This window comes from Oncorhynchus keta, chromosome 24 (genome assembly GCF_023373465.1).
Source record: "Oncorhynchus keta strain PuntledgeMale-10-30-2019 chromosome 24, Oket_V2, whole genome shotgun sequence".
Lineage (NCBI taxonomy): Eukaryota > Metazoa > Chordata > Actinopteri > Salmoniformes > Salmonidae > Oncorhynchus > Oncorhynchus keta.
In genome coordinates this window covers 34,282,564-34,308,033 of record NC_068444.1, presented here as the reverse complement: position 1 = coordinate 34,308,033, position 25,470 = coordinate 34,282,564, and the positions used below count along the sequence as shown (strand labels likewise).

Genomic DNA, 25,470 nt, shown 5'->3' with positions numbered 1-25,470 from the left:
CCCCTTTTTTTCAATTTTCGCCTAAAATGACATACCCAAATCTAACTGCTGTCACGCCTTGGTCTTAGTATTTTGTGTTTTCTTTAATTATTTGTTCAGGCCAGGGTGTGACATGGGTTTATTGTGTTGTCGTATTGGGGTTTTTGTAGGCATTGGGATTGTGGTTGATTAGGGGTGTGTCTAGCATAGGCTTGGCTGCCTGAGGCGGTTCTCAATCAGAGTCAGGTGATTCTCGTTGTCTCTGATTGGGAACCATATTTAGGTAGCCTGGGTTTCACTGTGTATTTTGTGGGTGATTGTTCCTGTCTCTGTGTAGTTGTTCACCAGACAGGCTGTATAGGTTTTCTCGTTCCGTTTTGTTGTTTTTGTATATTTATAAGTTATTTCATGTATCACTATTCTACATTAAAGAACATGAGTAAACACCACGCTGCATTTTGGTCCGACTCTCTTTCGACAGACGAACGCCGTTACAACTGCCTGAAGCTCAGGCTTGGAAGCAAGGATATGCATAGTCTTGGTACCATTTGAAAGGAAACACTAAGACGTTTGTGGAAATGTAAAATTAATGTAAGAGAATATAACACATTCGATCTGGTAAAAGATAATGCAAAGAAAAAATCAACCGTTTTTTTTGTATTTTCTTTGTACCATCATCTTTGAAATGTATGAGAAAGGCCATAATGTATTTTTCCAGCCCGGTGCAATTTAGATTTTGGCCACTAGATGGAAGCAGTGTATGTGCAATGTTTTAGACTGATCCAATGCACCATTGCATTTCTGTTCAAAATTTTGTGTCAAGACTACCCAAATGTGCCTAATTTGTTTATAACTTTTCATGTTCAAAATTGTGTACTGTCCTCAGACAATAGCATGGTATTCTTTCACTGTAATTAACAAGAATTTAAGCTTTCTGCCAATATCAGATATGTCTCTGTCCTGGGAAATGTTCTTGTTACTTACAACCTCATTCTGATCGCATTAGCCTAAGTTCGCTCAACCATCCTGTGGAAGGAACACTGATCCCGAAGAAGTTTTAAGTTACTTTGAATGGGGTATGGTAGTAGGTGCCAGGTGCACCGGTTTGATTGTGTCAAGAAATGCAACACTTCTGGGATTTTCATGCACAACAGTTTCCCATGTGTATCAAGAATAGTCCACCACCCAAAGGACATACATCCAACTTGACACAACTGTGGGAAGCATTGGAGTCAACATGGGCCAGCATCCCTGTGGAACACTTTCAACACCTTGTAGAGTTCATGCTCCGACGAATTGAGGCAGTTCTGAGGGAAAAGTGGGTGCAACTTATTATTAGAAAGGTGGTCCTAATGTGTTGTACACTCAGTGTATATACAAACATAGGAAAATAATTTTTTCAACAGCACTGTGCCTGTAATTATTGTTGCACTCATTCATTATTACCTTAATTATGCAGACACCTCACCACTGCCCTTACCAGTCCAGAAGACACTATTAATACAAGTAAAAGGAAATCTATGCAGTATTTCACAGGGTTGTTGTTAGCAAACCATGTCAAATCAAATCAAATGTTATTTGTCACTTGCGTCAAACAGCAGGTGTAGTAGACCTTACAGGAAATGCTTACTTTTGAACCCTTAATAAAATGGTTATTGTAGTTTAAATGGTTTAGGTTGCCTCCGTTATCAATGTTCGTAAACACAGACAGTCATTCTGAATGCAGGTTGTGGGTGAGTAAAAAGTATTATTGTTCAATATCCTAACTCTGGCTGAATTCCAACAGAACTTACACATCACTTTGCAAGCAAGCATAATGTGACTTGCAGGCCTGATGTGGCCTGTAAAACCAGGAGTTCCAGGCCACTGTGTAATGGTAAAGCTAGGCCCTATGATATATAGTGGGGTCCGAATTTATTGACAGCCTTGATAAAGATTAGCAATAATGAATGTATTAAATAAACAATTCAAATACTGACCTATGTTGTATGCTCAAAAAATGTGGAATTATATTATTTTATACTAATAGAATTGCTCAGGGAAAGAGTTTGTTTAACAAGCAATAGATTTTTTTCTCAAAAAGGTTTGGATCAAAATGACTGACACCCCTAGTATTTGGTCCCATATTCCTAGCACGCAATGACTACCTCAAGGGTCTGACTCTACAAACTTGTTGGATGCACTTGCAGTTCATTTTGGTCGTGTTTCAGATTATTTTGTGCTCTGATTATTTTGTGAATGGTAAATCATGTATTGTGTAATTTTTTAAATTGTAAATAAGAATAGAATATATTTCTAAACACTACATTGTGAATAATCCTGAATGAATCATGAATAATGATTGATGTGGATTTAACAGGTGACATCAATAAGGGATCATAGCTTTCACCTGGATTCACCCGGTCAGTCTGTCATGGAAAGAGCATGTGTTCCTAGTATGTTATACACTCAGTGTATACACACAAACACACAATAAAGACACATTCTGATGTCATAGCCTAAATGTTTGGAGTGTTTTTTCGACCTACATATTTATATCCTTCTACAAAAAAAAAAAAAAAAAAAAAAAAAAGGAGAATTCCGCATTGAGACATGCTGGGGCAAGGTTGCCCAAGCGGTCTATCCAATATGTCTATCTTTGAAGAACTCTCTTATCCATCTCCATTCGGATGAGAGGTTAAAGGTTTGAGGAACAATATCCTCTAACACGAAATATGTTGTATATCTCCTTAAGTGTTCCTGTAACTTTTATTATGTGGGCGAGACCAAACAGGAACTTAAGACAAAGATTTGTGAGCATATAAAAGCTCCATTAGAAACCACAATGAAAAATCACCTGTTGCCAGGCATTTCAATAGCCATAATCATGAACTTAGTGCCTTACATCATATGGGCATCGGTGAAGGTGCCACATGGGGGAGGAGGTCCAAAATAGGGGAGGGTTGTCAAACTTCTTTTTTTTTAGCTTCGGGGAGGGTTGTGTGTTTTTTTTATTGGGCTTTTTTACAGGGTTACATTCTCCATTTTTCAGGTTTTACTATATATTTCTTCCATCCTAGCCAAATGAATAGATATGTGTGATATCCTTGATGATGTATGTGATATAAACAGAGATACATTTTCTGGGTGATTTAAATATTGTAAATTATCATTTGTTCTTAACTGACTTGCCTTGTTAAAAGGTTGAGAAAAGAGGGATAAGGCAAAAGGAATGGCAAATAAACTGGCTGCAGAAACAATTAGCAAATGTACTGCAAATTGAGAAATCGTGTGACTAAACGGAATAAAAAAGAAGAAGAAACTATACTATGAAACAAAGATAAATTATATTAAGAATGATTGTGCAAAGCGTTGGAGCACCTTAAATTAAATTTGATTTAAAAAGGCAAACTCAGCTCCATAATTTTGTTGAATTTAGGCATGATATGCCAGCAGCAAATGCTGATGCTGACACTACACATCCATGGATATATACTGATTAAATTATGAAAAACAAGCATTGTAATTTTGAATTCCATAAAGTGAGTGTAGAGTAGGTAAAACAAATATTGTTGTCTATCAACAATGACAAGCCACCGGGGTCTGACAACTTGGATGGAAAATTACTGAGGATAATAGTGGACAATATTGCCACCCCTATTTGCCATATCTTCAAATCTAAGCCTACTAGAAAGTGTGTGCTGTCAGGCCTGGAGGGAAGCAAAAGTCATTCAGCTACCCAAGAATAGTAAAGCCCCCTCTACTGGCTTAAATAGTCAATCAATCAGCCTGTTACCAACTCTTAGTAAACATTTTGAAAAAAATGTGTTTGACCAGATACAACAGACTTTCAGGCATGCTTATAGATAAGGACATTCAACAAGCAGGGCACTTACACAAATGACTTATGATTGGCTGAGAGATATTGATGATAAAAAGATTATGGGTCTGTTTTGTTAGACCTCAGTGCTGCTTTTGACACTATCGATCATAGTCTGCTGCTGGAAAATGTGTGTTTGGGCTTTACATCTCCTACTATATTTTGGATGAAGAATTACCTGTCAAACAGAACACAGAGGGTGTTCTTTAATGGAAGCCTCTCCAACATAGTCCAGGTAGAATCAGGAATTCCCAAGGGCAGCTGTCTAGGCCCCTTATTTTTTTCAATCTTTACTAATGAGTAAAGCCAGTGTGTCTATTATGCGGATGACTCAACACAATGCACGTCAGCTACTAAAGCAACTAAAATCACTGCAACATAACAAAGAGCTGCAGTTAGTTTCAGAATGGGTGGCAAGGAATAAGTTTGTCCTAAATATTTCAAAAACTAAAAGCATTGTATTTGGGACAAATAGTTCACTAAACCCTAAACCTCAACTAAATCTTATAATACATAATGTGGAAAATGAGCAAGTTGAGGTGACTAAACTTCCTGGAGTAACCCTGGATTGTAAACTGTCATGGTCAAAACATGTTGATACAACAGTAGCTAAGATGGGGAGAAGTCTGTCCATAATAAATAAGTGCTCCGCCTTCTTTAACAACACTATCAACAAGGCAGGTCCTAAAGGCCCTAGTATTGTCATACCTGGACTACTGTTCAGTTGTCTGGTCAGGTGCCACAAAGAGAGACCTCAGGAAAAGTAAAATTTGCTCAGAACAGGGCAGCACTGATCGGCCTTCAATGTACACAAAGGGCTAACATTAATAAAAAATATATATAAATCTCTCATGGCTCAAAGTGGACTACTTGTTTTTGTAAGATGTGTTGACATGCTGAATGCACCGAGGTGTCTGTTTAAACTACTAGCACACAGCTCTGACATCCATGCATACCTTGCAAGACATGCCACCAGAGGTCTCTTCACAGTCCCCAAGTCAAAAACAGACTATGGGAGGTACACAGTACTACATAGATCCCTGACTACATGGAACTCTATTCCACATCAGGTAACTGATGCAAGCAGTAGAATCAGATTTAAAGAACTGATAAAAATACACATTATGGTACAGCAGGGACTTCGAAGAGATACACAGACACAGGTACAGACACACACTAGCACACGCACTCTACACTCCCTGTCATTGTATATTGTTGTATAGTGGTATTATACATTTTTTATTGTAGATATGTAGTGGTGTAATATTGTTATATGATGTATTGTTTTAACTTTGTTTTAATGTGTGATGTGAGTGTCTTAATGTGTTCAGACCCCAGGAAGAGTGGATCCCTAATAAATACAACAACAACAAAATTCTCATCTGCTTGCATTCCCCTCCCTTATATCAAGGTGTTTTGGTACTTCGCTTATGCACAATGTGTGTACATACGCTAACTTTTATAATACCACAGGCAGTGGCGGTCTGTGCTGTATAAAGATGAGGGAGGATGATTATATTTTTTTCTTGAGAATGGCCTTATTTATTTTACAGCATACTGGATGATTGTCATTCATATTCCATTCACCCAGTTCAATTTAACATTGATACGTTTAGGCTACTACATGATACTCAACCCATCACGATGTTGCTATAACCTAGATTATGAATGAAAGTTTACAACGTAGGTGCACACAGGTAGTAATACAAATTGGAGGTGACAGACAGTGACATATTTACAGACAGTGACACTTGCCTGCATCTTGCTGATCCAGGTTTTAATCATTATTCTAACAATTGCAAACCAGAGTTTATGTTGGACAAATGTAGGTATGTTTATCCCTGTTTCGTTCCATTTGCTTCTGTTTAATTAAGAAACATTTTTCAACAGAATCGGTGGAATTAATAAATCCCTAATCACATGTAAACACAGTTCACTTTCATAGCAGACACGTTGTATTCCTTCTTGCATCTAGGCGCTCTCCTCCTCCCAACTTTTCCCTTTGCTTGTGGACTTCAATGCACAACACATCGACTGTATATGACCAGGCAAACAAACCTTTCCAAGCCAAACCATATCAGAACCACTACAAACACCTACATCGTTCTCACCATATTAGCTAAAGTGACATCATAGTCGATAGCTGATATAACTAATGCATTATTAACCCTGCTAAAATCATGCATTACAGTCAGTAAGCAGTTTAGCAGTTACACCGGAGGGCCTCTGTGGCAATAAATTTGTCAAATCAAAAGTTTACATTGACTTGGAAGAATTCCAGTGATGTGTTGGATAGTCATAGAAGGCTAGCTAACATGGCATCCCTCTGTTTGAGCCAGGTGTTTGAGTAGGCTAAACTAGCTTAATACATTTGCTAGCCAAGTAAGTGAAGGTGAAAAAAAGACTAAATATCTCTCTCTCTCTCTCGCCTCTCCATTTTTTAAGAAATGAATTTGTTCAAAACTGTTCAACTATTGTATTTCTTTCTCTTTGAGTCAACTACTCACGTCCTGCTAAACCACGGTGCTACCCTAACGAGTACTGTTGCACCTACTTGTAGACCTTCATCGCAAAACAGTGTGTTTTAATCTATTATTTGGTGACATGAACATATTTAGTATACTTTTATCTAAAAAGGATAACTTTTCAATGTTTCACTGTTTTTATTTTTATGAAATTCACTGAGGAGGAGGGTCCAAAATCCCTGTGATTTGAATGTTTAATTCCATTTGGCTCAGTTGTGGGTCTACTCTCGATAGTTTATAAGGTCTAGAAAGGCACAGTATCAGGCCAGTCTGGCTGTATGTTTACTTCTGATACAGAGATGCACTGTCTGTTGCAGCTGTTGCAGATCATCATTCTCCCAATTCCTCCTATAATAATGTGGCCACATTATGTTCGCGGCAGGCACCGTTATCAGGAAAGCTTAAAGTGCACTCTGCCTCCTCTCTAATCTGAGCGGCTATTCTCCGCCTACCTAGACCCTAACGCTTCAATATAGCCAAAATATTTGTCATATACCTTTTAAAATGTATTACATTTTATATGTGGCAGTAACACGAGTCATGATGTCTTAATATGATTAGGCTACTTCAAAAGTATCCGTTAGGCATGCGCACGTTTGTCCAAAACGTAATTCCATTATCCTCAAAATGTCTTGACATTAACCAGGTTTCCATCCAATCTTTTTATGCAAGTAAAGTACATGTCGGATAAAAAAAACGTCACTACATTATGGGAAAGCATGCAGTTTATTAGGCTACCAATAAATAAAGGATGATGAACTTCACAGGGTGGTGAAACTGCACAGTGATGAGCTTGAGGCTCTTTTCAGTAAATATGACATGATGATTACACTAATCTCGCACTTTTGTCCATAATTATCTCATCATGCAGGCTGCACCCAAATTGTATCTGCGAGCTGCTGTCGAGAGCGCACATGCCAATACCAGAGTGGGTACATTTGCTATACTTATGCAAATAAAATGTGAGCAAACCATCAGTAAGCCTAGAGTTTAAAATCCGACGGAAATAAATGTAACTTGTATTTTGTATTCGGTACATGGGAATTTAACTGCCGAAGTTATTTTTATATACACTACGTATTTACCCACATACTTTATTCCACGATTGTTACAAAACACCAACAAGTTTAATGACATTCAGAGATTGTCAAGTCAAGCCTTCAATACCGGGTAGGCCTACAAAGTAGAAGGGGATGTATTTTCTGTTTTGTCGAGATTGACGTAGTACATTTATTGTGGTATTAAAACCGCAAACCATGATATTTAAGTGACTGAAGTCGGTATGCTTTGTTTATTGGTTATGCGGTCCATTAATTGAGAACAATAATTAAATAATGATAATGACACAGGTAGCAATGCTATTGCCCCCCGCTCTCTCTTTCTCTCAAACCAGCTTCTGCCCTTACCACGAGGGCTGGGCCACAGTCTCCCATCCACCTGTGTCTGCGTGCGCGCGCATGGAGCACCACACGTGCCTGCGCATCATTTTCTGACGTCCGCTAATCTGGAAGCTCTCTCCCTGGGCTCGTGGCATAGCCTGGTACTCGCGTGCCAGAAGACTACCGTCACAATTTTTCACCTCGGGATAAAAAAGGACAAAATCAACAATTACACTCACTTTTAAACCCCGTGTATAAGTTTTTGGGGACTCGATAGCATCAGTCAGATTCTTTATTTTACATTAGGATAACAGTATTTTGATTTTACATTTTTCTCAAGAACGGTAGGTATCCCTCACTCTTGGTATTTGTGTATAGGATGTAGGCTAAATTTATCCTGTAGATGGTTATTTTCACAGCTACAGTGTAGGTGTTGTGAACTGCGTCAGTGTGTTGCTTGGTGGGACCTGTGAGTTGGCACCGGACTGCGTTGATAAGGAAGGGGGGGGGGGTACCTCTGTGTGCTGATGGCTCAAGCTTGATCGTAGTGCAGGGATTGATGTTTGAAGTATTAGTGATTATATTCTTGAAGATGTTATCAAACATTCGAATAGATTATGAGGGGTTCGTAAAGTTTATTAAATCTAGTGTGTAGAAACCTATGTGTATGTCCGCGTGAGATGCGCGACAGTTCAACCCTCCGGCTGAACAGAGAAAATTAGCGAAGCACGCCCCCTTGCAGATGAACGCACAGTCTCCTGTCCATACGCTGTCAATGGCAGTTAACCCCCCTCCCGAAGGAGTTTTATCATTCATAGTTATGGAGTTAAGCAGATATTTTTAAGATAGGTTATTCCTCTGACTGATCAATAACTAAGTTTAACTGTCTCTCGTTCCAGGATAACGAGGACGATACTTCGACCACGGTTGTGTTTACACGGTATGACTGAAACTCATCTTTTCAAAATCGCAACTGACGCAAGGAAGGAGTGCATTTTTGGACGGTCTTGGTGGGGCACATAGGAACTCTACTACTGTATGAAATGCCTACCAACTGACTTTTGCTTCCAGGATTGCACCTTTGGTTCTATATTTGGGTCTAAAGTTCAGTGGTTCTGTCATCTGGGATTGTTGTTTTGTGGGAGAGTGTGGCGTCATGACTTGGAGATAGATCTTGCTATGAGTCTGGCGTGGAAAATACCTCTTGGAAGGTGTGCAGCGGGCTACAGACGGGGAGGAATCGACATCGGCAACTGATAGGCTACCCCTGTTTTTACCGAGCGTAATGCACCTGGCATGAAGACAGAGAATGGATATTATATGGGAACTATTTATTATTCTTCACGCCAATTTCATCATCTGTATATCAGGTACGTTTTTAGTCATTTATATTCTTGATGGGTCCGTTGTGAGACGGAGAAAAGGGCATGTGTGTTGGATGAGAACCGAAGGAGGGTGATTTGGTAACGAAGTTGTAAAATGTTGCTGAAAATGTTGAAATGAATGAAAATGTTACGAGTTATGTGTGCCATTGATGGTTGGATCAATTGATAGGCCAATTGATACAGGATCTATTGATATGATTCACTTGAGAACGAAGAAAATTACGGGCAGAATTTGCCCCGAAACTCGGATCTCATCAGTTGTGGTCTGTGAATGTCCCTCGGAATAGATATGGGACAGCCTATAAATTGGTAGCCTATATTGTAGGCCAAATGGTTTGTGGTGTATTTTTTTAAAAGTGGAGTATTGAATTATGCAAGTGTTAAAAACTGATTTCAATTAGAAAGGGTCAACTGAACATATGATCACCAGGACAGAGGTTGTGTGAGAATTATTTCGTTAAAAACATATCTATATCTATATTATAAATGATTCGACATGTTTCTTTAACAGGTTCAGCCTCAGGGCTGACGTTTGCCCAGTTTTGCATCGGGGGGAAATTGCGGTGTATTTCGTTATATTATGAATGGAAAGTGATAGTGTAGCATAAGGCTACCACTACTGTTGAACTGTTATAACGAGACAGTGCTACACGTGCATGAATAACCCCCCCAGTAACATCGATAGAGGATTCAGTGGAGTGGGCTACATGGGCACACATGCGCTGGCCATGGCGCAATGGCTGTTCCAGAACTATTACAGCTGGTATACTGTAAATGTGAGTGGATATGTCTGTCCTGCATAGTAGATAGGAACGGTATTGACTTATATTTATCATGTGAGGCTCAGGGCTATAGTATCACATTATTTCGAGTTAGATGAAAATTGGGGTAAGTGTGCGCATCACCGAGCGCTGGTTGTGGTGGTGCGCTACTGGGTTGTGCCATCATGAGTATTCCCGTTGACTATTAGGTAAAACGCATTAGGCTAGATCCATCATCACTCTGCAATGCAAATCCACCTGCTCATCTGCCAACAATGTGTTATACCAACATTGGAGAAATGGAATATAATATTGTCGGTATAGACTAACTGCCTGTTCTTGTATCAAAATCCGGTGTTACTCTTAGAGCCCATTATTGAAGCAGGTACCTGTTGAGGGGTCGAGTGCTGTACATAAGAGTCGTGCGCCCAGTTCCTGTGACAACCAGGGATAGGCATATTTGTGACTTGGATGTGCTCAAAACCTCACTCTCCCTCCTTCCCATTCTCTCAAATCTGTGAGCACATTAATTACGCAGGGCTGTCCTTTGGAACTTCCACATGTTCCCTATAGCTTGACTAAATTAGGATTATAGGATAGTTATAAAGGACCACGCACGCTGGTCAATGCATTTGATACCCCCATGGAATGTAGTTAAGGAGATTAGCCTACATAATATTGGAGACTGGACAGCTTAACCTTTAAACCTGGTCAGACTGCTCCTTTCTGCAAAAGGTAATTGAAGACACATTATGATGATCAGCTTGATTATGTTCAAGTTTAAAGGTTTAAAAAAGTACTGCATCACATGGCTTATTCTCCTAAATTGATACTATTGATACTATTGCTTTAGCATTGGAACAAAATATCAACTAACTCGCTGTCAAAGACATACATTATGTCTCATTCTGCCTTACATTTTGTGAACAAAATTCCATCTGTAAAATGTTTCATATAATATGGCACTCTACCTATCTGAGCTAAATTTAGATACAATGCCACATTGATCTAAAAAAGGAGACACGTGATTATCATTGAACTGCTGAAAGTTATTGATCTAGATGGGTTAAGCATTTGTTTAATCTCTACAATAAAAACAGCCAACCCTGGGATTGTATTAGCTGTATCATGAGACCACAATAGGCCTACAACTAACTATTTGGTTTGAAGCTTTGACACATTTGGAAATAACACTGTTGTAGACTGTCATTTCTCAAAGTGAGAGCAAAACAAGTCTCACTTATCCTCAATTGTCTTGTCGGATACTGCTAGGCTTGCCGTTGACTGTGAGTGCCAAGTAAACCATTTTCTTCTCTATTCTCATTTTGTTCAACTACGTGCTGATGCCTTTTCATCCACTTACTACACTTTTCCCCAAAAAAATCTCAAGTGTAAAGTTGCGTATTTGCTACATCTTGACCGCTACCTCTGGAGGTAGTGCATGACACTCGCCCACAGTTGCCCCCCTTGAAGCATAGCAATGTAAACAGAATTGTAACGCTGAGCCAACACTACTACAGTATAAATGGTAATAACAGAGAAATATTTTTTGAAAAGCTGAATTGTATAGACATTTTTGTAATATTTGAGACTTGTTTTATTGAGTTTTTACCTGAAATTGCAGTAACAGGCTGAAATTGTTGCAGCAGCTGCCAGCTGCACTGACACAAGTAAAACTATGAATGGCCATCACTAGCCCCACCATCAGAAACATGTCAAATGTAGATATAGGATATGAAAAAAAGGATATGTTTTGTCATTGGGATAATTGAGTGGTGAATTCAGAGGTGGCACCACAGGCCCAACAGTGGTGGGGGTGAAATTGTTTGCCTGGGGCCCAGAGTTTTTCCTGATCTTGTACTAGGCTAACCAAACCAATTCTGGACCCTAGTTGTAGCGTATGACATTGTAATAAATCAATGGTTTTATATGGGCTATGATGGGACCAGATTATTTGTCTAATCAGGTCATATGGTTTTTAAAAAACTCCTGGAAAAACTCCTGGCCCTAGGGAGGATGGAAACATTACAACCCTTTACACAGACAGAGACAACAACTGTGATTGGACAAAAACTAACAGGGCTGAGCTCGCTGTATGCAGGGTTCCATTGTGTATGCGTTTGCATCTGCAATATTATTAAAAGGACCACCCGAAGTGTGAATATAAACCAAATTTGATCACATTCACATTTTCTCAGAACACAAATAAATGGACCTATTTTAGGGTATAAATACTCTGCATTTGTAAAGGATTCAGACCCTTTGACTTTTTACACATTTTGTTACATCATAGCCTTTTTCTAAAATTGATTATTTTGCATTTATCCTCATCAATCTACACACAATACCCCCGACAAAGCAAAAACAGGTTATATTGTTAACGTACAAATTTATTTAAAAAAAAATACAAAACTGAAATAACACATTTCCATAAGTATTCAGGCCCTTTATTCAGTATTTTGTTGAAGCACCTTCAGCAGCGATTACAGCATTGAGTATTCTTGGGTATGACACTACAAGCTTGGCACACCTGTATTTGGGAAGTTTCTCCCATTCTTCTCTGCAGATCCTCTCAAGCTATATCAGGTTGGATGGGGAGTGTCACTGCACAGCTATTTTCAGGTCTCTGAAAAACATCCCACAGCATGATGCTGCCTCTACCATGCTACACCGTAGGGATGGTGCCAGGTTTCCTCCAGACGTGACGCTTGGTATTCAGACCAATCTTGGTTTCATCAGACCAGAGAATCTTATTTCTCATGTTGTGATAGTCCTTTAGGTGCCTTTTGGCAAACTTCAAGCGGGCTGTCATGTGCCTTTTACTGAGAAGTGGCTTCCATCTGGTCACTCTACCATAATGCCTGATTGGTGGAGTTCTGCAGAGATGGTTGTCCTTCTGGAAGGTTCTCCGATCTCCACAGAGGAACTCTGGATCTCTGTCAGAGTGACCATCGGGTTCTTGGTCACCTCCCTGACCAAGACCGTTCACCCCGTGATTGCTCAGTTTGGCCGGGCAGCCAGCTCTAGGAAGAGTCTTGGTGGTTCCAAACTTCTTCCATTTAAGAATGATGGAGGCCACTGTGTTCTTGGGGACGTTCAATGCTGCAGAAATATTTTGGTACCCTTCCCCAGATCTGTGCCTCAACAAAGTCCTGTCTCGGAGCTCTACGGACAATTCCTCCGATCTCATTGCTTGGTTTTTGCTCTGACAACTGTGGGATCTTATATAGACAGGTGTGTTTCTTTCCAAATCACGTCAAATCAATTGAATTTACCACAGGTGGACTCTAATCAAGTTGTAGAAACATCTCAAGGATGATCAATGGAAACAGAATGCACCTGAGCTCAATTTTGAGTCTCATAGCAAAGGGTCTGAATAGTTATGTAAATAAGAAATGCAAACATTTCTAGAAACCAGTTTTTGCTTTGTCATTATGGGGTATTGTGTGTAGGTTAATGAGTGCAAATATATTTGATACATTTTAGAATAAGGCTGTAAAGTGACAAAATGTGGAAAAAGGAAAGAGGTCTGAATACTTTCCGAATGCACTGTGCATTACTTTACATTTTCCTGGCCAGGCCTAGATGGGATCAGAGTGCATAGGTTTCTCTAGGCTACCTGCAGCTTTGGTTGTTATCTGTAGGCGACAGTTGATCAGACTGAAACCCAGACTAATTGTGCATGTTGACAAATTCATTTTGGTGGCGGGTATGGGCTTCCATGTAAAACTGCTCGTCATGGTGAATTCACTTATAGAATAGAGTAGAGTATTATATTATTTATCCCAATTTGGGAAATTGTTTTATCACAGCATGTATCATCAATGATTTACAATGACAGAACACGCAACATGACCATAATTCCCTGAAGCACCTCTGTTCTTTTGCATGATCCCATATCAGCTGTGTCTTGATGGAAGTGTGAAAGTTGCCATTTCCAATGCAATCATTGGCTACTTTTGTTTTCCTCTTGTCTTTTGAACACGCTGGTAGTCAATGTGTCATCACTGAATCTCCCCTTCGTGCCGCTGCCTGTCTGAGTTTTGTAGACACCAGATCATGTATATCTATCATCAGTAGGCCTAAGGATAAGCACACCCCTGGGTCAACACAGTGATCCAGGACATAATCTGAATAGAATACCCACGTCAAAACACTTTTAGATGGGTCAATGGCTTACTGGGGCGGCAGGGTAGCCTAGTGGTTAGAGTTGACAAGGTACAAATCTGTCGTTCTGCCCCTGAACAGGCAGTTAACCCACTGTTCCTAGGCCGTCATTGAAAATAAGAATTTGTTCTTAATGGACTTGCCTGGTTAAATAAAGGCAAAATAAAAAATTAATAAAAAACTGTGGCATGGTTTTCTATTAGCGCTGGCTGTTGTCGAATCAGCCGGTTACAGACTCATTATCAGCCAGATACATTTCCCACTTTATATTAACAAGGCTACTTTTAATTTCAAAGTTTCAATTTGCTAGTCCGTCGAGCCCTCTACTGCTAGGATGAAAGCTATGCATCTTGTAGCGATCTAGTGATAGCATAGGCGCCTGTCAGTTACAAAGTGAGCAATGACAGGGAAACACTGCAGAGAGGAGGAGGCAAAGCGAGAGGTGGCCCTCTCGCCCAAATCTGTCCAAAATAAACCCGATGAGTATCTATGGGCTTATTTTGGGCCTATGCTTGTCGCCTGCCTCCCGCCTTTAGGAAAACATCCCCCATTGTCAGGGCAGAGACATGAGCATCTCTACATCATATCCAGGTCTCTGGTTGCAGTCGAATTTCTTTGCACGGAGGACGAGAGCATGATGCTTGTGAACTTTGCACGTCCCACCCACCCAGCAAACTGTCGTTAAAAATACGTTGAAAAGACGACTATGCCCGACGGCTAATGTACGTTCGGTTTTGGTTGAAAGTGAAAGTTGAAAAGACGTCTTTTTCATACGTTTCATGTTGTTGAAAATACGTATTTTTCATGTCGTTGATAAGTATGTACTTGTAGCCTATACACATGGATGCACCAACCAAAACATGGTCTGTTACTTTTTTTAAATTACCAAATCACACTACTCACTACATTACTCCAGTATTTTCACAAAATATTCGGTCAAAGAACACTATCTAGTGCAGTGATAACAGACAAAATGCAGTTAAGTTCAAATGAATGTAATTCATTTTATTCATTGAATAATTATCAGTCAAAATAATAAGACATATTTTGTTGCGTCAGCTACGGCCCTGTGTGGTGGTGACGTGGAAACCACCACCCCTGGCTCTACCAGGAGCATGCTTGAGGAAGTCTGTCACAGCTCTCTGAACATCATGGGCAGTGGCCTTGCTGTTCCATTTCTTGACTGCAGCTGTAACACCAAAATAAACACAGTGAGTTATGGAAAAGACTAATGGGTTTGGAGCATCTTACAGGTTCCCCACGGCACTTTAAACAGCATTCAGGGCTCAAACCACCGGTTTATCACCTAACCAATGGCGGCTATTTTGTGATGTGCAGTAATAATGATAATTTATTACATTTATTCAGAATAATTTGTGGGTAAATGTGGATAAATGTGTTTGCTTTTCCATGTCTATCAAAGACAAAAAGCAATTTACAAGATAAGTTTGGTTAAAGTTGTCCTTCTCAGGGGCTGACAATTGATTAGGGCCGGGCTCAAACATGCACGCAGTATAGAAAAGATGAGGGCCTGTTTGAATGGCGCAAGGTGTCTTTCCTTCCTCCCTAATAGACTATTATAATAACATTCATTGGTAAACTCTGAACACTGTAGCCTAATATATTTGTCAGGAGACCACAAGTTTAAAAAAATCAACTTGAAATGGGAGAATGTTTAGCCGACTGGTTGCTCAGGAGACAAAGGAAATTTCAGACGTATGGAAGACATTTGACTTGAGCTTGGCATGAGTCAAACAAGTACTGTAAGCTACTATATATATATTTTCGGATTGCTTGGTACAGTGAAAACACAAAATAATGTATAGGTGTAACAGAGAGTTGATCTGTACTAATGAAAAAAATGATAAAGCCCTTATTATTATTATTATTATTATTATTTAGGACATCGTATACTGTAGGCTAATTATTCAAGAGAATGCTTGACTGCATTTAAATGCATGACTTGTAGGCTGTGTGATGCAATTAAGTAATAAAAAGGTCTAATTGATAACAGGCCAGAAAGCTAAACAAAACCAGCACAATGACATACTAGAGAATCTGCACTAACGAGAAAAAAAAGGTAAAGCATTTATTAGGGCTACATCATAGCAAAACATTTTTTTTTTTTACAGAAAATGTCACGTTGGGCAGATCAGTATACATTTTTAGAACATGAGCGCCAATAGGTTAAAAGGCCATTAAGGTCACATGATCACCTCATTCAAAATTGCCAAGCTCCTAAAACCATTCTTTTCAAAAATGGACCACACAAATTACCACCATGCAAATTAATAATTGGTTTAGAAGACAAAATAAGAATCTAGCCTATTAAAACAGACAGAGCAGGTCACTTTGATTGTGTGACGTTAGTGACCCTTTAAGCAATGGGTGGGTGTAGCAGACTTTTCTTATGCACAATGCAACTCAGCATGCCTGTATACAGACTGTAGCCATGTATTGTCTGGTTACGGTAACACAAAACCCAGAGGACTTTGCTTTTATGGCTATGACACTCACAGCCATGATAAAAATATCATAACACATGGACTCTCGTGAATTATTGATTAAATATACCATGGCTGTTAGCCAATCAGCTTTCAGGGCTCAAACCATCCAGTTATTAATACAAAATATACTACAGAATAGTGACATGTTTGTAGATACCGTTGACAACCCGAGTACACAGTTGTGTTTCCTAATCCCCACTTTGCGTGATGGCCATTGAAGTTGAACAAGGACATCAGGCCTTGAAAAAAATGCTGACTAAATCTACAGTGTAAATGAAATGTCAAAATAAATTCAATTTCACCGTCAGATTCTGTACATCCACAATTTGGAGCTGCTTCTCTAGTTGCTCAAAGTCTTGCTCCGTCTCCATTCTCTTGACATGGAACTCAAAGTGTCTTGGGGCTCTGCTATCCCAACACATTTCACCTCCTCCAATATCTCCACCATTTTAGTTAGAACACACTTCTGAAAAGAGAATATTTTGTTGACACTGTAGAAATATGGGGTTGTCACACGCAAGAGGATCCTGACAGACAAGATTGTGATTGCAAATTAAAGTGACATTTTACTTGCAATAATACATTGTGAGCAGACCAAGTAATTGGGCGTCACTCTAAAGCGGGAAGGTGGAATAAACGAGTCAGGAGTAGGTTTTCTTGATTGAACACAGTTCTCTATTGAGGGCATTTGGTCAACACAAACACTCCAACATAATCAATGAAAATCTTCCAAGGAACAACATACATCTTCTCCAGATGAAACAGGAACACAATAGGCTTATCTTTAAACTACAACAAAAAGTCACGGGATTGTCACCATCTTAGTGGTTCTTCCTGGATAGCTCATCTCTCTCGGTGGCCATCTTCCAGAGATAGTTTCCCCCTCTCTCTGCTGGTTCCATTCTCTCTCTTATAGGGGAAGAAGAGTATGTAATTAGTACCGTCAGCTGTGCTTAATTGCCTCTGGTTAGCTTGTCTCCCATGCCTTGTTGGGCTACTATCCATGAGCCCAGCCTGCCCTCTGGTGGTCCTTCCACATACCTTCCCCCCCAGGACCGAACCGGAGGGTCGGGCGCCAGACGCACCGTCTTGGTCGCGTCGGGACAGCGCGTCTGCATTCCCGTGCCTCGATCCGGCCCTGTGGATGACATGGAAAGAGAACGGTTGTAAAGACAAAAACCATCTGGCTATTCTGTTGTTATTGTTTCTCTTACCAGCTATCCACGTGAGGGGCGCATGGTCAGTAACTAATGCAAACCTCCGACCCAGTAGGTAGTACCGGAGATAATCGAGGGCCCACTTGATGGCTAAGGCCTCTTTCTCTACGGTCGCATACCTCTGTTCCCGATCGCTGAGCTTCCTACTAATGAAGAGAATCGGCTTCTCTGCTTCACCTTTACCCTGAGCTAGTACGGCCCCGAGCCCTGTATCCGAGGCGTCGACCTGCACAATGAACTCTTGTGAGAAGTCCGGAGCCTGTAGAACGGGATCAGAACACAGGCCATCTTTTAGCAATTGAAAGGCCTCTTCTGTCTCGTCTTTCCACTCTACCTGGTTTGGCAGGTTTTTCCTGATGAGGTTTGTGAGGGGGTTGGCAATGGTTGCATATCCCGGGATAAAACAGAGATAATATCCTGTTATCCCTAAGAAGGCCCGAACGTATCGCTTGGTCCGTGGTCGAGGCCAGTCACGAATTGCCCTGGTCTTCTCTGCCTGTGGGCGTATACTCCACTGCGCCAGCAAGCGATGTTCGGCCGTGGGCACAAGCACCGTCACTTTCTCTCCCACGGTGAACTCACGGGGGGTCGCAGACTTATCATAGGCCCGGCCTTGGGTCCTTTGGGACTTCTCCATATGCACCTTGACTATGGACCACACTGCTGACAGGCGGTCTCTCATCAGGGTAACGTGTTCTATTGTGGATCGGAAGGGGCATGTTTGGGTCTCCCAGGTCTCCTTGGCTAAGTCGAGGATTCCTCGACAGGGTCTGCCATAGAGCAATTCAAACGGAGAGAATCCAGTGGATGCCTGGGGTACTTCTCGCAGGGAAAACATTAAGTGTGGGAGAAGCATGTCCCAGTTTTTCCCGTCTCGGGACACCACTCTTCTCAACATGCTTTTAATCGTTTTGTTCAAGCGTTCACACAACCCGTCTGTTTGAGGGTGGAATATGCTTGTACTTATCTGTTGAACCTGATATAACCGACACAAGTCCTTCATCAACTGGGACATGAACGGGGTTCCTTGATCAGTTAAGATAGTCTTGGGGAGGCCCACACGAGAGAACATCAGGAATAACTCCTTGGCAATTCCCTTTGACGACATGTTACGCAGGGGTATGGCCTCCGGGAACTTGGTAGCGTAATCTATAACCACTAGGATGTACTCGTGTCCTCTGGCGGATTTTGGGAGGGGTCCTACGAGGTCCATAGCTATGCGTTCAAAGGGAGTCTCTATGATGGGGAAAGGAATCAAAGGGTTACGTAGGTGTGGCCGTGGGGCTGAACGTTGACATTGATCACATGTATAACAATACCTGGCCACATCCCGGGTGACCCGGGGCCAATAGAATCTCTGCATGATTCTGTCAATAGTCTTGTCTCGTGCCAGTTGTCCTCCTAGGACGTGGGAATGGGCTAACTGTAGAACTGTATCCCTGTATGGCCTAGGCACCATTAGTAATTCCTGGTTTTCCCCCCTTCGTCGTACGACCCAGTATAAGAGATCCCGCCTGATTGCATAGTAAGGAAGAGGGGGCTCAAATGATCCATCGACGTTCCTCCCGTCGATCACCTTCACCTTCCTCATGGCCTCCCTTAGGTCTGGGTCTCTATGCTGCGAGGTGCCGAACTGTCCCTTTAATTCCTGGGGCAGGTCGACCTCGGTAGATGGATGTGGAGGTTGTTCCACATCCCCATCAGGGGTGACCGAGGAGAATCCTTCCAGGTTCCCTCCTCGGATGGAGCTTCAAATATATCCCTTAGCGCCTGGTTGCTCCTTCCTTCCTGCGTTGTGTATAGCCCTTCACATGTGTCTTCATCGGTGGTTTCCTGGAATATCTGTCGTAAATGTTGGGTCGCTATTTCTTCCTCTGCTGCAGAGGACGAGGACGCGACTACGTCTCCTTGTAGGACTACTACCTCGGGCTTGGATTTTCTCTTCTTTCCTGTCCCCCTTCTTCCCGTGCATAACGTCATCTGCCGAAGCTCCTTATATAGGGGACAGTCTCTCCCGATCAATAATGGCACCTTCAGCTGCGGCACTTTCCCTTCCCTGACTGTACACCTTCCTTTTGGAGTGAGAATAGGCAGATTCACCGTGGGGTAATAGTGGGTGTCTCCATGGATACAGGATACGGCTACTTTGTCTGGTAGCAGTGTTGCGGAGGTCACCATCCGCTCCTCTACTAACGTAACCATACTTCCCGAGTCGAGAATGGCTACCACATCTTGTCCTTCGACTCGCACCGGAATCTCTGAGGCTGGGGCTATCTCTACTAACCAACAGTGTTGATCCTGCCCCCTCAAAACGGGATGTGTGAGGGTAGGCAGTGATGACTCCGTGACCATGGGCTCATCCTTGCTAGGACATTGTGGGGCATAATGGTTGGGAGACTGACATTTATAACACCGACCCTGCTGTGTGGTGGCTGACTTCTCCCACCTCCGGGGGGGGCTTGGACGTTTCGGTGGCGGGCGTGCCGGGGTGAGTCGTGGTACGGGATTGGAAGACTCCTACCGTTCCTCCTTGTCACTTTTTAACAACTCCCCTGTAGACCGATATGTTTCCACCGCCTGGGCTATGTCGTCGGCTGACAACGGGTTGGCTTGCCCCACAACCCTTTTTAAGTCACTGGGTAATTCTCTAAAATATCTTGTCCACTACGAGAGTCTCTATCACATGTCCTACTCCCTTTCCAGGTTCTAGCCACTGTTTCGTCAGTCGTATTAATGCGAAGATCTGGGCACGGACGGGTTGATCAGCTGTATAGGTCCATTGATGGAACTTTACAGCCCTATCTCTGGCAGTCAGCTGGTACCGGGACAGGATCTCGGTTTTTAGTCGCCCATAGTCCGCAGCTTCGCGGGAATAAATAGGCTTCCTGAGCCACCCCGGTCAAAAGAGGGGCTAATGCGCTCGCCCATTCTGTGGGCGGCCACTCTTCCAAGGTGGCCGTCCTTTCAAAGGTCATGAGGAAGGCCTCAATATCATCCTCCTTGGAGAGACGAGGTAAGATGGCGTGAGCAGCCGCTCTTGGCTTAACTCTAGGTTCTTCTCGTCGGCTCAGCTGTTGTTGCAGGAGTTCTATGGTTGTCTGCTGTGCCGTGATCAATTGTTGTAGTAGGGCGTTATCCATCCTTCTTGAATGGTTCCTCCAGGTTTACTGGAAGAATCTTGATTTACTCACTTATCCTTGTGTCACTCGTCCACCTAATGCCCGCATCCTCCACCAATGTGAGCGGACCAAGTAATTGGGCGTCACTCTAAAGCGAGAAGGTGGAATAAACAAGTCAGGAGTAGGTTTTCTTGATTGAACACAGTTCTCTATTGAGGGCATTTGGTCAACACAAACACTCCAACATAATCAATGAAAATCTTCCAAGGAACAACATACATCTTCTCCAGATGAAACAGGAACACAATAGGCTTATCTTTAAACTACAACAAAAAGTCACGGGATTGTCACCGTCTTAGTGGTTCTTCCTGGATAGCTCCTCTATCTCGGTGGCCATCTTCCAGAGATAGTTTCCCCCTCTCTCTGCTGGTTCCATTCTCTCTCTTATAGGGGAAGGAGAGTATGTAATTAGTACCGTCAGCTGTGCTTAATTGCCTCTGGTTACCTTGTCTCCCATGCCTTGTTGGGCTACTATCCATGAGCCCAGCCTGCCCTCTGGTGGTCCTTCCACAACATATAGTTCAACATTTCAATAATATTCTATATTCTAATGGATTCAGTGTTTAACTTTAACACAAGTTTCAATTTTGTAGTCAATTTTAGTCGTTCCACAAAATAGGTGCCTTTTGAATTGGTGCATCATTTATACATGAAGTATCAGAGAGAATCGAAAGCCACACATTTCGTGGAACAATCCACTTATTGTCATTATTCATGGACAACATCTCTGGTCTAGCGCAGGGAATGAGAGGGTGAGAGCTGCGATGCTCTTGGTTCCGTTGGGACTGGCAAGTAGAAGCCCTGGATGAATCTGCAAAATTCAAAGCCAACTCAGTGTTAACCCAGAGGTACAAATATATTTTCTTTAAACATACACACTACAATACATATTTTAAGGATGGTTTTAACCTTCAGTTACCAAGACGGAACATGATGTGTATAATTTCTGCTCATTGTAAGTAAACTAGCACTGATGAGCGAGCGTGTCCCCGTTGTGTGCATGTTGTCTGTGTGTGCTCTTTAGTTACTCCATCCCAGTTAATCCAAGATGGCGTAGCAATCGGACGTGTGTTTTGTCTTGTCCCGTCCTGTCTAGTGTAAATATAGTTTTCTTCGTTTTTTTCTGTATATATTTCGTACATATTTTAATCTCACTTTCAAACTAGAGCTGAATATACTCTCCTGCAACCCGCATCACCCAATGTGGTACGGATCTGCTTTTTCTATACTTTACTTTAGAACCGTCAGAAGCTAGCCAGCTAACTAGCTACTACTCAGTTAGCCATTGCTAGCGGTCTTCAAAGCTAACTAGGACACCAGCGACATCAACCCAGAGCATATCAGACTGCTCTTTCTCTACCACATCTCCGGATTCCTACCGCAAGCTCTGAACCTTTACACCGGATCATCGCAACTAGCTAGCTGCAATCCGAGTGGCTACTCCTGGCTAACGTCTCTGTCCCAAAACAAGCTACAGTTAGCCTTGAGCTAAGCCCATCTCCCGACTAGCCGAAGAGGCCCAACAATACCTCTTTTGCCAATTGGCCTGGACCCTTTACTGCCGACACGGGCCCCGCCGATCCATCACGACTGGTCCGCCGACATAATCGTCCGAGGTGGTTTCAACAGGCTTTTTCGTTGCGACATCGCCAAAGATCCATCTGCTGGCCAAGGCCCGCGAGCTTTCTGAAACGCTGTGTCTCCAGCTCACCCAGCGCACTAGAGCTCCTGTAGCATACTCCTGGGCTACAATTACCCGGGCCCACGACCGGTCTGTCGATGTCACCGCAAGAAGAGGAATAAACAGACTCACCCCATCGCGACGTCCCCCAAAGGTTAGCTCTCTAGCCCTCGCTATCTCCCTGCTTGCTAATTCGGCCTGCTAACGGTTAGCTTGTCTAGCCCGGGCCTACGAACTGTTAGCTTGTTAGCACAGGCCTGCTAACCATCTGGCTCACTGCGTTCTAAACACTCTGAACCCATTTACTTTCTATCTCTCTTTGATTTTTATTTTGTTTATACCTTCCGGAAACCTGCCTCACCCACTGTGATACGGAATCGCTATCACCTTTAATTTTTATTTTATTTTTATGACACACTCAAGAACCTCCAGACGCTAACCAGCTAACTAGCTACAAGCTATTTAGTCATTGTTAGTTTTTTTTAAAAACCTGGATAACACTCGCCAGCCCAGCTTCCCTGCCCATCCACCGCTGCCCCCTGGACACTGATCTCTTGGCTACATAGCTGACGCACGCTGGACTGTCCATTAATCACGGTACTCCATTCTGCTTGTTTGTTTTATCTGTCGACCCAGTTGCCTAGTCAACGCCATTTTACCTGCTGTTTGTTGTGCTAGCTGATTAGCCTCGCCTACTGTTTTTAGCTAGCTTTCCCAATTCAACACCTGTGATTACTGTATGCCTCGCTGTATGTCTCTCCCAAATGTCAATATGCCTTGTATACTGTTGTTCAGGTTAGTTATCATTGTTTTAGTTCACAATGGAGCCCCTAGATCCACTCTGCATACCCCTGTTACCTCCTTTGTCCCACCCCCACACATGCGGTGACCTCACCCATTACAACCAGCATGTCCAGAGATACAACCTCTCTCATCATCACCCAGTGCCTGGGCTTACCTCCGCTGTACCCGCACCCCACCATACCCCTGTCTGCGCATTATGCCCTGAATATATTCTACCATGCCCAGAAACCTGCTCCTCTTATCCTCTGCCCCCAACGCTCTAGGCGACCAGTTTTGATAGCCTTTAGCCGCACCCTCATACTACTCCTTCTCTGTTCCGCGGGTGATGTGGAGGTAAACCCAGGCCCTGCATGTCCCCAGGTACCCTCATTTGTTGACTTCTGTGATCGAAAAAGTCTTGGTTTTATGCATGTCAACATCAGAAGCCTCCTCCCTAAGTTTGTTTTACTCACTGCTTTAGCACACTCTGCTAACCCTGATGTCCTTGCCGTGTCTGAATCCTGGCTCAGGAAGGCCACCAAAAAATTCAGAGATTTCCATACCCAACTATAACATCTTCCGTCAAGATAGAACTGCCAAAGGGGCGGAGTCGCAGTCTACTGCAGAGATAGCCTGCAAAGTAATGTCATACTTTCCAGGTCCATACCCAAACAGTTTGAACTACTAATTTTGAAAATTACTCTCTCCAGAAACAAGTCTATCACTGTTGCCGCCTGCTACCGACCCCGTCAGCTCCCAGCTGTGCCCTGGACACCATTTGTGAATTGATCGCCCCCATCTAGCTTCAGAGTTTGTCCTGTTAGGTGACCTAAACTGGGATATGCTTAACACCCCGGCAGTCCTACAATCTAAGCTAGATGCCCTCAATCTCACGCAAATCATCAAGGAACCCACCAGGTACAACCCTAACTCTGTAAACAAGGGCACCCTCATAGACGTCATCCTGACCAACTGGCCCTCCAAATATACCTCCGCTGTCTTCAACCAGGATCTCAGCGATCACTGCCTCATCGCCTGTATCCGCCACGGAGCCGCAGTCAAACGACCACCCCTCATCACTGTCAAACGCTCCCTAAAACACTTCTGTGAGCAGGCCTTTCTAATCGACCTGGCCCGTGTATCCTGGAAGGACATTGACCTCATCCCGTCAGTTGAGGATGCCTGGTCATTCTTTAAAAGTAACTTCCTCACCATTTTGGATAAGCATGCTCCGTTCAAAAAATGCAGAACCAAGAACAGATACAGCCCTTGGTTCACTCCAGACCTGACTGCCCTCGACCAGCACAAAAACATCCTGTGGCGGACTGCAATAGCATCGAATAGCCCCGTGATATGCAACTGTTCAGGAAGTCAGGAACCAATACACGCAGTCAGTCAGGAAAGCTAAGGCCAGCTTCTTCAGGCAAAAGTTTGCATCCTGTAGCTCCAACTCCAAAAGTTCTGGGACACTGTGAAGTCCATGGAGAACAAGAGCACCTCCTCCCAGCTGCCCACTGCACTGAGGCTAGGAAACACGGTCTCCACCGATAAATCCATGATTATCGAAAACTTCAATAAGCACTTCTCAACGGCTGGCCATGCCTTCCGCCTGGCTACTCCAACCTCGGCCAACAGCTCCGCCCCCGTAGTTCCTCACCCAAGCCTCTCCAGGTTCTCCTTTACCCAAATCCAGATAGCAGATGTTCTGAAAGAGCTGCAAAACCTGGACCCGTACAAATCAGCTGGGCTTGACAATCTGGACCCGCTATTTCTGAAACTATCTGCCGCCATTGTCGCAACCCCTATTACCAGCCTGTTCAACCTCTCTTTCATATCGTCTGAGATCCCCAAGGATTGGAAAGCTGCCGCAGTCATCCCCCTCTTCAAAGGAGGAGACACCCTGGACCCAAACTGCTATAGACCTATATCCATCCTGCCCTGCCTATCTAAGGTCTTCGAAAGCCAAGTCAACAAACAGGTCACTGACCATCTCGAATCCCACCGTACCTTCTCCAGTGCAATCTGGTTTCCGAGCTGGTCACGGGTGC

General features: G+C 42.7%; 1 protein-coding gene across 4 annotated transcripts in view; it reads left to right on the top strand.

The window, feature by feature from the left end:
• Positions 1-7,883: 7,883 nt before the first annotated feature.
• LOC118357425 (carbonic anhydrase-related protein 10) overlaps positions 7,884-25,470 on the top strand; it is a 330,735-nt gene continuing 313,148 nt past the window's right edge. For all 4 annotated transcript variants that reach the window (XM_035734508.2, XM_035734507.2, XM_035734506.2 and 1 more), the window contains exons 1-2: positions 7,884-8,086; positions 8,642-9,112. In XM_035734508.2, coding sequence (XP_035590401.1) covers positions 9,052-9,112 — 61 coding nt within the window. In that variant the 5' untranslated portion in view covers positions 7,884-8,086; positions 8,642-9,051. The remainder of the gene's footprint in view (positions 8,087-8,641; positions 9,113-25,470) is intronic.